Genomic DNA, 15391 nt, shown 5'->3' with positions numbered 1-15391 from the left:
TTTTGCTTGGTTTCACCATTAACAGTTTCTAAACTGTGAAAATTTGTCATATTATACAACACTTGAACAATATTCTTACCACTGACACCCACTGGAGAGAGAGATTACAGACTCTGAGTTAATGTTTAAAGAATTATTTAATAAAAAGTCCCGTACCATTTCTATACCACAAAAACAGAATTTTCTGTGCTAAAATTTTGCCTTTGTGAGTCATTTGTGTAATTTGTAATGAGAGGTTCCAAGGTTATTTATTAGAGTAATGTTGGTCAAATAAGTTTGTAAATATGATATATATATAGGTTTGCTTGCTTATAGTTTGCACTGGGTGTGGGGGACACGCTGTAAGCAGGCAGGATTGTTATACCCTAAGGCAGGGGTCCCCAAACTGCAGCCCCCTGAGGCCATTTATCTGGCCCCCACCGCACTTCTGGAAGGGGCACCTCTTTCATTGGTGGTCAGTGAGAGGAGCACAGGATGCGGATGCTCCTGGAGTACTGTATGTGGCGGTGCCGCAAAGCACGGTGTCGCTCGCGTACAGTACTACTTCCGGTGATGCGGGATACATGTGTCACGGCTCCGGAAGCGCATCATATCACTTGTTATGGCTAGCAGTGACAAATATGGAACTGGACATTGACCATCTCATTAGCCAAAAGCAGGCCCATAGTTTCCATTGAAATACTGGTCAGTTTGTTGATTTAAATTTACTTGTTCTTTATTTTAAATATTGTATTTGTTCCCATTTTGTTTTTTTACTTTAAAAATGTATAGTGTGCATAGGGATTTGTTCATAGTTTTTTTTTATAGTCTGGCCCTCCAACGGTCTGAGGGACCGTGAACTGGCCCCCAGTTTAAAAAGTTTGGGGACCCCTGCCCTAAGGCTTAGGTTTTTTTTTGTTTTTTTTTTCCCTCTGTATTTTTCTGAAGCCGGAAACGGGGAGAGACTGTCAGACAGACTCCCACATGCACCCGACCGGGATCCACCCGGCATGCCCACCAGGGGGCGACGCTCTGCCCACCAGGGGGTGATGCTCTGCCCCTCTGGGTGTCGCTCTGTTGCGACCAGAGCCACTCTAGCGCCTGGGGCAGAGGCCGAGGAGACATCCCCAGCGCCCGGGCCATCCTTGCGCCAATGGAGCCTCGGCTGCGGGAGGGGAAGAGAGAGACAGAGAGGAAGGAGAGGGGGAGGGGTGGAGAAGCAGATGGGCGCTTCTCCTGTGTGCCCTGGCTGGGAATCAAACCCGGGACTTCTGCACGCCAGGCCGACGCTCTACCACTGAGCCAACCGGCCAGGGCCCTAAGGCTTAGTTTTTTTTTTTGTTTTTTTTTTTTTGTATTTTTCTGAAGCTGGAAACGGGGAGAGACAGTCAGACAGACTCCCGCATGCGCCCGACCGGGATCCACCTGGCACGCCCACCAGGGGCGACGTTCTGCCCACCGGGGGGCGTCACTCTGCCGCGACCAGAGCCACTCTAGCACCTGGGGCAGAGGCCAAGGAGCCATCCCCAGTGCCCGGGCCATCTTTGCTCCAATGGAGCCTTGGCTGCGGGAGGGGAAGAGAGAGACAGAGAGGAAGGAGGGGGGGGTGGAGAAGCAAATGGGCGCTTCTCCTATGTGCCCTGGCCGGGAATCGAACCCGGGTCCCCTGCACGCCAGGCCAACGCTCTACTGCTGAGCCAACCGGCCAGGGCCCCTAAGGCTTAGTTTTAAGACAGTCTTTCCCACCCTAAGTGACTTTGTATCAGAGACCTCCTTGTTTGTATACTGGATTAATGGTTTTGATTTCTATACTATAAAATGGGGCAGACCCGAACTTGCTCTCTCTCGGTTCCAGAGATTAGCATTAGAGAGGAGAGCAGAGAAAGGCCACGTGGAGGAGAGGAGTAGCAGCCAAGACGGCAGAGTGCTGAAGGAGAAGCCAGTTTGTGCAGAGAGGAGGAGATGGGGAACAGACGTAAATAAGGCTGGAGAGCTAGAAACATTTGATTCTAGAAAACTCGGATAAGTCAGTGGTTTTGGGAGCCCTGAATGGAAAGGGAAGTATTTTCCCACTGTGTGTATTTCTTGCCAGCCGGGTGCAAGCTAGGATTAAAGCTAATGGTCCACCAGTTCTTGGCTCTGTTGTTTCATTACCATCTGTTCGAATCAAATGTAAACTTGCACTGGCCAGATGGCTCTGATGGTGGCCGTAGATACTGGCTTATAAGTAACAAACAGGAGTTCCATGTCTCACCTCTGCTGCTCTGTGATATGTATTATCAAAACATGATCAGTACTTTGAAAACAGATGGAATTACCAATATATAAATAAGATTCCCTGAAGAACAAGAATAATTTTATTAATTTACAGTAGGAAAGATTTGTGGTATAAGATTTAGACTGCATCATTTGTAAAGGAAACCCATTTCTAACAAGTAAACTAACAAAAAAAATTACATAGTGGAAAGTTTACTGAAGAACGTTATCAGAAAAATGTAAATCAAAAATTCTATAAGAATAGACTAACTCAATCTGTTTAAAACTTTTTCTAGTATCTATTCAAAATCTATAACCACTTATGTGTGCCTTCTGGCAAAGTGACAAAATCCTTTATCTCTTAATCCTTCACTTTCTAGATATCATCCAAGGTCAAGGATTAATGCTATTTTGGTTTTTTAAAGCATAGTTCAAATGACCTCTTGCTCATGAATTTCACTCAAAGATATTTATTTGAGCTGATTTTCAGCAAATTCACTTTTATCATATCTCTGCGTTCTGTACACTATAGACAGATTACAGTATTTTAGACCTTATCTTCTAGTTCTCTATCACTGTGTGCAAGTAGAATATGTGAAACTGATAAGACTTCTTGATGTTCTGTTAAAGCAAAAGGGAAACTTCACAGTTATAGTCTAACACTGTAAGCATTCTAGTATGGTAACATTTTTATCCTGATATTGAACTTATCTCAATGGTACTTTCCATTATATTAATTATCCAAAATTAGTTATTTTTCTCAAAATTATACTGGAAAAGTAGATGCCTCTTTCTATGGTAAATAGAAATTTATATGAATAACAGATGGCGTATGTGATAACGGGCATGTTTGTAGAGGAGTAGGCCTCATTTTTCTTAATTTTTTTCCATTTTTCTGAAGCTGGAAACAGGGAGAGACAGTCAGACAGACTCCCGCATGCGCCCGACCGGGATCCACCCAGCACGCCCACCAGGGGCGACGCTCTGCCCACCAGGGGGCGATGCTCTGCCCATCCTGGGCGTCGCCATATTGCGACCAGAGCCACTCTAGCGCCTGAGGCAGAGGCCACAGAGCCATCCCCAGCGCCCGGGCCATCTTTGCTCCAATGGAGACTTGGCTGCGGGAGGGGAAGAGAGAGACAGAGAGGAAAGCGCGGCGGAGGGGTGGAGAAGCAAATGGGCGCTTCTCCTGTGTGCCCTGGCTGGGAATCGAACCCGGGTCCTCCGCACGCTAGGCCGACGCTCTACCGCTGAGCTAACCGGCCAGGGCAGGCCTCATTTTTCATAATAACCAATGTTGGGCATCATCATCATTATGATTATGACCCACAAGTGTAAATATTAATAAGAAAAAAGTTTTGGATAAATGAGCTGACACCTCTATGTTTTTACTACTAAAGTATGAAACGCTGACCAGGATCTTGATAAAATTTTCACCATCAGAATGGTGTAAGGCTTCCTTGAGCAAACTGGACCGATAATGAGTATCATTTTTGCATTGAAGATATATTTTATCCTCAATCCACTGGAATAAAAATGGGAGAGATGAAATCATAGGATTGTAAGGCTCAAAACTGCTAATTTCCCTTAGCTACCTTACTCGCCAGTAAAACATCAGTACGCAATCAAAAATAACAAACATTCTTAAGAACCCTAGGATTAGAATAAGATGGTCCAAAGACAAATCAAACAGGAGAAAGTGGGTAAAAGGGTCTTACAAAAACCTTAGGTTAAAACCAAATCTTTGCCTAACCTCTACTGAGATGAGGCTCACATGTGAAGGCAACCCTGTGAGAGCAGACTGCACGGAAAGTGCTTGAGAATTTGTGTGAACTCAGCAAGACATGGAATTATACTGTCACTAAACAACTTTTTATCATTTTTTCAAATCACATAGAAACAAGTAAATTTTCAGCACCACTGTCATATGCAAAAGAAGATTTGTACAGTTAGGGCTAGCTCAGAAAGAAGTTGTGAGGTAACATTTTGTTTGGTAACTTAGTCTCTATTCAGCCTTCAATTTTCTCTTAGGAAATACTTTGTATTTTCAAGCACTGAATCAAAGCAACCCTCAGTCTCTTGAAACTTAAAGAAATTTGTCATTAAGTTGGTTGATTTTAGCAGAAAAAGACAATTTGAAAAACACTTGCCATGTAAGGAGAGGGAGCATTATCATCTGAAACACTGTAGAATGACACTTCAACAGGGAGAACCAAATGCGTGGGGCAGAAAACACCACTGGCCCCGACCTCGGCAGTGAAGCCATCCACAGTGCCGAGGGGGTCGAAGCGATGGTTCAGGACAGATTCCTGGAAGACAAGACACTTTGTAAGGCATAAATTTAAAAAGTTAATAAATTCATTTTCTATTTAAAGAAATACTGTATTTCCCCAGGCATAAGACACTTCCATGTAAAAGATACCTTAATTTTGGGGCCCGAAATTTGAAAAAAAAAATTACATAAAGTTATTGAACTCAAGTTTTATTCATCATAAAATTCATACAACTCTCCATCACTGTCAAACTCCCATCCATTAGCTTGTCTGATGACGAATCACTGTCTTCATGTATTGCTTCGTCTTCAGTTCCATCTATGGCATTTGAAATGCCACACTTCCACAACCACTGTATAAGACACTACCAGTTTTTAGACACCAACTTTTTCAGAAAAAAGGTGTGTCTTATACATGGGGAAATACGGTACATTACTATGCCTTCTGGCAGTATATCAGTGGTTGCTGCCACTGCCAAGCCCTCATTTCAGATGTTCATTTGACCTGAAATTAACCCCCCACCCCATCAATCTTCTACCATTCTATAAAGTTTGGCTTCCTCTCACTATTCCAACCCATGCTGAACTAGCCTGGACATTCACCATAAAACCTAATGTTTTTAGTTATTAACTAAATAACAATAACTTAATTAGTTATCAAATAATCATTTAATATGCTATTCTTATTTCTGTAAATAAAATATACTCTACCAGAGCAGGTACACGATCAGAAATTTTGTTATCCCTCACAGAGCCTATTCATGTTGCTAGCTACAAAGAAGCATTTGAAAACTTGTTATTAGATCATATATACAAAAGTTCCCTTCAATAGAGAAAGCCAAGCACTTATAAATTTAACCAACAAATAAGTGCTTCTGAAAAAAAAATGTTGGTGTGTGTGACATAAATTTTATTGTTTAATTAGAAAAACTTAAGAGGTACAAATAATACTTCCCAAGCTCACCTGTTGAGATAACCATTTTAACGATTCAGTGTTTATCTTTCCAGGTATCAAAAATGTATTAAATTTTTTACAAGCACTCTTCCATATGTATATATCAACACACATATACATGTATATATAATAAAATGTGAATAGCATTTGTTTATTCAGTAATTCTTTGAACAAGAACTCTGTAAGGCCTTATTAGTCCAATAGTCTGTGTACTCGAAATCTGAAAAAGTCCCCTGGTCAAACAGATAGACCAGGAGACCCATTTTGCAGTAACCTTCTCTGTCTCCCTCCTGCCCTGCAATCAATCCAATCCATAACCTAGTGATCTGACCTCTCAGTGTTTTGGCTTAGCTCTCTCCCCAACCACCACTAACTAGCCTCACTCAGACCCTTATCACCACTCCTCTGAACAAGTGCAACATTTTCTAAGTAGTCTTTCCATCTCCAGCATATCCTCTGTATTAATGACAAAGTCGTCTTTTTTCATTTTTCTTAAATGTCTTAGAACATTCGCCAGGTTAAAAACTGTGTTTCTGATATCTGTGGGATGAAGTCAGATCTTCACAGCATGGCATGTAAGTCCCCGTACCTTTCTTGCCTCATCCCTCCCCACCTGCAGAGACTTATGCTCCAGTTCCGGTTGATGCTTTCCAACCACTCCATGCTCTTTTACTACATGCTTGTGCTTTGTATATGTAGTTCCCTCTGTCTAGAATCCCTGGCTACTACCCACACTCATTTACCTGGCAAATTCCTATTTATCTTTTGTAGCCAAGCTCAAGTGCCAGTTCCTCAGTAAAGCTTTCCCTAATCCCTTAGTAGAGAGAGTGGGTGTATGAGGACTGAAGAAAGTTCTATTACAATGCTAATTACTTGAGCCTAAACATCATTGACATATCCATCTTTTTCAGTAGACTGTAAACTTCTCTAAGGCAGAAACTTGATCATTTAGCTTTGTCTTCCTATCACATAGTAGGTACTCAATAAATGCTTCTTTAAGAAAAATATTCTACAGATGTAAAAAATAGGATGAGCACACACAAAAAAGCTTATGGAAAAGGCAAATGACTCATAGTAGTTTCTGACTTTATTTAGACTTTTGTGACTTTAAATTAATATGCTAGCATGAATTCTAGGCCCTACTCAGTACAAAGCAGTAAAATAAAATAAAATACAGAAAACAAACTAAAAAATAAAATTCTATTTGTAGATGACACAAACATCTATCTAAAATATCCCCCCAAAATCTAAAAATTAATTAATAAACAAGTTGAGAAAGGTCATAAGGTGATTATATATGTATATGTACACATATATTCATGTATACACATATACATATATAGATACACACATATAAAATCACTCATATGATATGTCTAAGATCTGCATGCTGAAAAGTTCAAAACACTGATGAAAGAAATTAAAAAATAGCTAAATAAGTGTAGAGCTATACTGTGCATCAAAAGATTTAATATTAGCCTGACCAGGCAGTGGTGCAGTGGATAGAGCTTCGATGTTGGGATGCTGATAGACCAGGTTGAAAACCCCGAAGTCACCTGCTTGTGCTCAGGTTCATCTAGTTTGAGCATGGGATCATAGACATAACCCCATGGTCACTGGCTTGAGCCCAAAGGTCACTGGCTTGAACAAAGGGTCACTGGTTCAGTTAGAGCCCACTGGTCAAGGCACAAATGAGAAAGCAATCAATGAACAACTAAGACACCACAACTATGAGTTGATGCTTCTCATCTCTCTCCCTTTCTGCCTGTCTGTCCCCCCCCCCACTTTCGCTCTGGCTAAAAAAAAAAAAAAGATTTAATATTCATAAGATGAGCTCTATCAATACAATCCAAACAAAATTCAGCAGGCTGTTTTATATTTTTCTAAAGCTGGAAACGGGGAGAGACAGACAGACTCCCGCATGCGCCCGACCGAAATCCACCCGACACGCCCACCAGGGGGCGATGCTCTGCCCCTCCAGGGCGTCGCTCTGCCTCGACCAGAGCCACTCTAGGGCCTGGGGCAAAGGCCAAGGAGCCATCCCCAGGACCCGGGCCATCTTTGCTCCAATGGAGCCTCAGCTGCGGAAAGGGAAGAGAGAGACAGAGAGGAAGGAGAGGGGGAGGGGTGGAGAAGCAGATGGGCACCTCTCCTGTGTGCCCTGGCCAGGAATCGAACCCGGGACTTCTGCATGCCAGGCCGACACTCTACCACTGAGCCAACCGGCCAGAGCCCAGCAGGCTGTTTTATAGATACAAACAAGTGAATTCTAAAGTTTGTATCAGGGATAGTCAACCTTTTTATACCTACTGCCCACTTTTGTATCTCTGTCAGTAGTAACATTTTCTAACCACCCACTGGTTCCACAGTAATGGTGATTTATAAAGTAGGGAAGTAACTTTATAAAATTTATAAGCAGAGCCTGACCTGTGGTGGTGCAGTGGATAAAGTGTCGACCTGGAAATGCTGAGGTCGCCGGTTCGAAACCCTGGGCTTGCCTGGTCAGGGCACATATGGGAGTTGATGCTTCCAGCTCCTCCCCCCTTCTCTCTCTCTGTCTCTCCTCTCTCTCTCTCCCTCTGTCTCTCCCTCTCCTCTCTAAAATGAATAAAATAAAAAAGAAAAGAAAAGAAAAAAAAAAGAATTCTTCAGCACAATTGTGCCAGCCTTTAAAAAAAAAAAAATTTATAAGCAGAGTTACAGCAAGTTAAAGCATATAATAATAATTACTTACCAAGTATTTTATGTCGGATTTTCACTAAGTTTGGCAGAATAAATCTTTATAAAACAACTTCCTATAGTTAAATCTATCTTTTTATTTATACTTTGGTTGCTCCACTATTGCCCACTATGAAAGCTGGAATGCTCACTAGTGGGCAGGAGGGACCAGGTTGACCAGCACTGCAAAAGTGAGCAGTTTTTATAAAAAGGTTCGCCATCATGGGTCTAACCACTATGCTATATACCTGAAACTAATACAAAATAATGTTAAATGTAAAGTGTAACTGAAAAATAAAATTTAAAAAAGGAGTCTACCTAGGTGGTGGTACAGTGGATAGAGCATCAAACTGGAATGCCGAGGACCCAGGTTCAAATTCCCGAGGTCACCAGCTTGAGTGCATGTCACGGCAACAGTGAACTACTTGGAGACCAAATGATAAGCTCTGAGGGGCCAAGGGGAGGCAACAGCCCCAGTCAGCAGACTGAAGGAATGAGGCCCTGTCCCCAGCCTTACTCAGATATTTATTAGCCAGTACAAATAACCCAGGAAGCAGACAGAAAAAGTTTTCAGGGGGTAAAGATCAAGGAACATGCTGACTTTTTTTTTTTTTGTATTTTTCTGAAGCTGGAAACAGGGAGAGACAGTCAGACAGACTCCCGCATGCACCCGACCAGGATCCACCCGGCACGCCCACCAGGGGCGAAGCTCTGCCTCGACCAGAGCCACTCTAGCGCCTGGGGCAGAGGCCAAGGAGCCATCCCCAGCGCCCGGGCCATCTTTGCTCCAATGAAGCCTCGGCTGCGGGAGGGGAAGAGAGAGACAGAGAGGAAGGAGGTGGGGGGGGTGGAGAAGCAAATGTGTGCTTCTCCCATGTGCCCTGGCCGGAAATCAAACCCAGGTCCCCCGCACGCCAGGCCGACGCTCTACCGCTGAGCCAGCCGGCCAGGGCCGCTGACTCTTAATCTCTGTTCTGAGAGCCTAAACATTTCTGTTACTGAATCGTATCCTGTTGTTTTGCTGTTTCCAGAGTGCACTGTTTCTAGTACAGGTCAGAGAGGACCTGGATTCTCAACCGCTCAGAGCCTTCACCCTAGGGCACCTTGCTGTCTCTAACTCTGCATGTTTTTGTGTGTGTGTTACAGAGACAGAGTCAGAGAAAGGGACAGATAGGAAGGGAGAGAGATGAGAAGCATCAAGTCTTTGTTGTGACACTTTAGTTGTTCATTGATTGCTTTCTCATATGTGCCTTGATGGGGGGGGGGCTGCAGTTGAGCCAGTAACCTCTTGTTCAAGCCAGCAACCTTTGGGCTCAAGCTAGTGACCATGGGGTCATATCTATGACCCAATGCTCAAGCCAGTGACCCTGCACTCAAGCCGGATGAGCCTGTGCCCTCAGGGTTTCAAACCTGGATCCTCTGTGACCCAGTCCGATGCTATCTCCACTGCACCATTGCCTGGTCAGGCTAATTCTGCATGTTTTTTTTTGTGTGTGTGTGTGTGTTTTTCCAAAGTTGGAAATGGGGAGGCAGTCAGACAGACTCCCGCATGTGCCCGACCGGGATCCACCTGGCATATCCACCAGGAGGCGATGCTCTGCCCATCTTGGGGCGTCGCTCTGCTGCAATCAGAGCCATTCTAGCGTCTGAGGCAGAGGCCATAGCCATCCTCAGCGCCTGGGCAAACTTTGCTCCAATGGAGCCTTGGCTGTGGGAGGGGAAGAGAGAGACAGAGAGGAAGGAGAGGGGGAGGGGTGGAAAAGCAGATGGGTGCTTCTCCTGTGTGCCCTCGCCGGGAATCAAACCTGGGACTCCTGAGCGCCAGGCCGATGCTCTACTCTGAGCCAACCGGCCAGGGCCCTAACTCTGCATGTTTTTATAGCATATTCCTGCAAGCGCAGACTCATTTGGCTTGAGCGTGGGCTCATCAGGTTGAGTGTGGGTCGCCGGCTTAAGTGTGGGATCATAGACATGACCCCATGATTTCTGGCTTGAGCCTAAGGTCGCTGGCTTGAGCAAGGTGTCACTGGCTCTGCTGTAGCCCTCCTGGTCAAGTCGCATATGAGAAAGCAATCAATGAACAACTAAGGTGCCATAACAAAGAATTGATGCTTCCCATCTCTCTCCCTTCCTGTCTGTTCCTCTCTCTAAAAAAAAAAAAAAATTAATTAATTAAAAAAGAATATAAGAGAATTTCACGAAGCCCAAATGTAGAATATACAGTTCGGCCTTTCGGTAACTCATTTAAACACAGCCTTGGCTATTAAAAAAAAAAAAGACGACTGACTATTGCAAACTATGGCAAGGAGGCGGAGGCGGAACTAGAACTCTCATACACTGCTGCTGGGAATTAAAAATGGTACCACCACTTTGGAACATATACCTACAATACTAACCACAGTCCATTCCCAAGTAGTTACCCAAGCAAAATAATAATTTATGCCTACACAGAAACATGAATATTCACAGCAGCTTGATTTTAATAGCCTAAAACTAAAATGATCCAAATGTCCAGAATTAGGTGATTAATAAACAAACTGTGGTATATCAACATAACAGCAATAAAAAGAATGAATTCTTGATACACAGGACAACATGGATGACTTTAATGGTGAGTTAAAGAAACCCCTGACTAGCCTCCAAAGAGTAAATACTGAATGACTCTACTTATATAAACTTTTAGAAAATGCAAGCTATTTTATAGTGATAGAAATTACTAGGATTCTCTCATGTAGGAAAAAGTAATCCATTTCTAATGGTACTATTGTACTGGACTGAATTGAGGAGTTTCACAGGACAGATGATTGGGATGGATGTGAACAAAGTTTTTGAAGTAAAAAATTCTAATTTATTTTCTTTTGCTATTGAGTTATATGAGTTCTTTATATATTTTGGATATTAATCCCTTATCAAAAAATTCTAAATGTTAGCAAGAAAAAATAACTAGCTTCAGAAATCAGATTTCTACTTGAGTGTTATTCTGGGTCAATGTGTTTGTACATTCCAACTAAAGCCCCACAAATAATGTCAAAACACCCAGATTTTGTAGGGTAAGGCTTTGCCCTGTTTCACAAAACAAGACAAATGTGTAAGTTTAGTAATTCAAGTCTATCTTCTGCTCTTTTTAAAATTACCATAGAGACTCAAATGCATGAAGTAGAATAAATATCTTCAGTGATTTATTGGAGAAAGCATCTAGTGGTAATACATTATAAATTAAACAGGACCTGTAAGTTGAACAGTCTCAGAACTTCTGTTTTTCTTTTTAAGTCACATGAAAATGTATGCACATCTGCACAGAATCGTGTGAAAAGAACAGTGTGCTATTTTTCTTTTTTTTTGAGAGAGAGAGATGGAAAGACAGGAAGGTAGATGAGAAGCATCAACTTGTAGTTGTGGCACTTTAGTTGTTCATTGATTGCGTCTCATACATGCCTTGACAAGGGTCTCAAGCTGACCTTGCACTCAAGCCAGCAACCTCAGGGTTTTGAACCTGGAAACTCAGTGACCCAGCTCGACACTTTATCTACTGCGCCACCACCAGTCAGGCCAGTGTACTAATCTTTTAACCATCTTTCTTAATGTTTTCATATATCAAAGTTCTCTTTTCCCCTTATAGATGTTCTTGAAATTCAAAGGTTGCAGAGGATCTGATCTTCACAATGGCCTTACATAATTTTAAATTGATGACAAAGAAGAATAGAGAGGTCATTACCTCTGAACTGATACCTTGATAGTAACATAGAACAGAGATCAACTTACCATAAAATATTTCCTTATTTAAAGGAACTTTGAAAGATAGTCTCAATATTAAAATATCAAACCACTATAACTCTGGGAAAGCTCTTTAAATTAAAAATACAAATTAAAATACTTTTTTAATAAAAATTCACCAATTGAAATTACTTTTAAAATGTGATTAACAGGTTTATGTTTAAGGTTGTTTCTAATTAATGACAAGTAAACCCATAATAATACACTTGGCTCCAAGTAGAAATATCCATATTAAATGAAGCAGCACACGTACCAGAGATCTTTAACCATTTCATGAAAAAAAACAACCAACTTACTATTTTAGAACAGATTTAGAGCTACAAGAAATTGCAAATATAGTACAAGACTTTATTTAGAGAGAGAATAAAGAGTGCGTGTGGGAAAAGAGAGAGAGAAAAGGGGGGGAGCATGAGGCATCAACTGCCATATGTGCCTTGACCAGGCAAGCCTGGGGTTTTGAACCAGTGACCTCAGCATTCCAGGTCGATGCTTTAACCACTGCACAACCACAGGTCAGGCCCCATTTGATTTTTAAAGTCAACCTCATTGATTGTGAAGGGGCCACTATCAGCACACCATTATCTTTCCTGGATCCCAGAGCCAATTTTATCAGATAAGAAGGAAGTGAAGTCTATTCTGCAGCTAGAGGAACAGAAACCTCGATTCAACTTGATCTCCTCTCGGTCCTCTGTCTCCTCCTACAAGCTACCCAATTCTTAGGTGTCACTGCTAACGATTCTCCCAATTCCACTTCTCATGAAAAAGAAAGGGAAGTGAAAAGAAAAAGAAGGTTATTTTCAGGCTTTGAAAAAATACAACCCATTTATTCATTTCCCTTTTATGAACAAATGATATAAATTATACTCTGGAGCCAGCTTAAGAAACTTCAATTCTTAAAATAGTGTCAAAAAACTTACCTCAAAATTTCCTAGGAGACTAAGACTTGTTATAGGTGGAGCACTAGAACTCAGAAATGGTTTTTCATGAATTTCTGGGTCATCTTCAATGTTTAAACACGGCTGAGGACTAATTCAAAACAAATTTAAAAAATTCAGCAAATGGACACATTAACCACAATATTTTCTAATTTACAATAAATTAAGATAATCTGATAAATTTTACTTAAATTCCCATAATAAAAAAATAATCTAACCAAATTTTCAGATATAAAATATCTAGTTTAACATTCCTGATTAGATTTAATAAAATGTAGTATCCTGGAAGGTTTCATGGTGGAATTTATAACATAACATAGTAGCATCTACTGAAAATATACAATAATGCAGTCTCCTATATTGGTCTTTGTTTTCAGTTAAAAATGAGAATACAAGCCCTGGCCGGTTGGCTCAGCGGTAGAGCGTCGGCCTAGCGTGCGGAGGACCCGGGTTCGATTCCCGGCCAGGGCACACAGGAGAAGCGCCCATTTGCTTCTCCACCCCTCCGCCGCGCTTTCCCTCTCTGTCTCTCTCTCCCCCTCCCGCAGCCAAGGCTCCATTGGAGCAAAGATGGCCCGGGCGCTGGGGATGGCTCTGTGGCCTCTGCCTCAGGCGCTAGAGTGGCTCTGGTCGCAACATGGCGATGCCCAGGATGGGCAGAGCATCGCCCCCTGGTGGGCAGAGCCTCGCCCCTGGTGGGCGTGCCGGGTGGATCCCAGTCGGGCGCGTGCGGGAGCCTGTCTGACTGTTTCTCCCTGTTTCCAGCTTCAGAAAAAAGAAAGAAAAAAAAAAAAAAAGAAAAAAAAATGAGAATACAAAGGCAAAATTATGTAAATTAAGAATGACAGTATTATATGTCAATATGGAAAAAATGCTGATTTTTTTTTACAAAGGAATATAGAACAAAAAAGAGGCGAATGACCAAAAATATACAAACCCACTTAAAGTGTTAAAACCAATGTTGAGTTTATTATGATGACCATGTATAGTATTAATTTCTCCCTAAGTCATTCTTAATAACTGTGTGTTTGAAATCACACTGAAAATGATAACCAATTGGAAAATAAGATCCTGTTAAACTTTTTATTTTTAGAACCAATATAATTTATTGTACACGGTCAGAATTTTGTGTAATACTATTTCATATACACAAATGAATTTTAAGATAAATACCTTCTAGATGATAAGCCTTTCAGATGCACTAACGAGGAATCCAGATCAAAGCAACCTGACTGTGTCTTTCTTTGTGGAACCTAAGGTGAAAATAATCATTTGTGAAAATAATAAAGCCTGACCTGTGGTGGCGCAGTGGATAAAGCGTCGACCTGGAAATGCTGAGGTCGCCGGTTCGAAACCCTGGGCTTGCCTGGTCAAGGCACATATGGGACTTGATGCTTCCTGCTCCTCCCCCCATCTCTCTCTCTCTCTCTCTCTCTCTCTCCCCCTCTCCTCTCTAAAATGAATAAATAAAAAAAAATAAAAAAAAGAAAATAAAAAAAAAGAAAATAATAAAGGCTATAATTTTTTTTGAATTGATAGAATACTTTTAAAATGAAAGCTAATTGTATCTTAAAAATAATAAACCTTCTCCTGTAACAGCTTACTTAAAATCATGCTCTTTATTACATATGGTTTTTATGTTCTTATTTTATTAACTACTATAGAAAAAACATGGCTAATAAAAGCACTTTTATTAGGTTTTGGTTGCTTTTATAAGAAGCAGAACCAGTGTTTTCTAAAACCAAATTTCATATGGAATCCCAATATATTAATAACATGTTCTTATTTTATATACTTCTGTATTTTGGGAGCAGAAATAAAAAATTTATAGCTTTAAAATTAAATGGCAAAAAATAATTAAATGGCAATGTGAGCCTGGGGTCCAAGCAGCTGTGTTGCTCCTTTGCCCATCACAACGCACACTTCCATGAACCCTGGGGCTTCACAGGAGATAGATTTAAAAAACACTATACTCGAGTTTGAAGCACCACTGAATACCACTTTACATTTGAGGCAAACCACTATCTAGCTCAAAATATCCTAAAAATGAAAGACCCAAGTGTAAATTAAAGGTAAAATCATATACAACATGCAAGTTAGAAGACCGATGTTTCTAGAATTAATATAAGTATGTCTAAGTTTCTGAGTGATTAGTCTAACTGGTGACTAAGAAAAAACAGATGGTACTAAAGTCTAAACAACCTCAGTATTTTTGAGTTGTGCAAGTACACCATGCTATTTTTTACAGTCAGCACTTAATGTGCAAATTTCAATTGTAAACTCTCATTCTTCAATTCTGGAAAGGTTTCTATATTAATTTCTTCTAATACTGCATTTTCCTATTCCACCTAGTGCTCCTTTTAGATTTCCTACTAGAATTATATTGAGCATCTCATTTTATCCTCCATGGCTCTTTCATATTTTACCATCTCTCTTCTATGTATCATTCTAAGTGCTTTTTAATATCTAATCCATTCACTGGATCTCTATTCAGCTAATTTA

At 41.2% G+C, this 15391-nt stretch overlaps 1 protein-coding gene across 6 annotated transcripts in view; it reads right to left on the bottom strand.

Annotated features, from left to right (window-relative positions):
- The window catches only part of ATOSA (atos homolog A), a 104665-nt gene that overhangs the window by 12539 nt on the left and 76735 nt on the right, over positions 1-15391 (bottom strand). For all 6 annotated transcript variants that reach the window (XR_010731279.1, XM_066276283.1, XM_066276282.1 and 3 more), the window contains 3 exons: positions 14063-14142; positions 12872-12980; positions 4386-4544 (listed from right to left, as the gene is read on the bottom strand). Coding sequence is in view for 5 of the 6 variants with exons in the window: in XM_066276283.1 (XP_066132380.1) it covers positions 4386-4544; positions 12872-12980; positions 14063-14142 (348 nt within the window). In the remaining variant the exon portion in view is untranslated. The remainder of the gene's footprint in view (positions 1-4385; positions 4545-12871; positions 12981-14062; positions 14143-15391) is intronic.

Source organism: Saccopteryx bilineata, chromosome 4 (genome assembly GCF_036850765.1).
Source record: "Saccopteryx bilineata isolate mSacBil1 chromosome 4, mSacBil1_pri_phased_curated, whole genome shotgun sequence".
In the NCBI taxonomy this organism is placed as follows: Eukaryota; Metazoa; Chordata; class Mammalia; order Chiroptera; family Emballonuridae; genus Saccopteryx; species Saccopteryx bilineata.
This window is presented reverse-complemented; position numbering and strand designations above follow the sequence as displayed.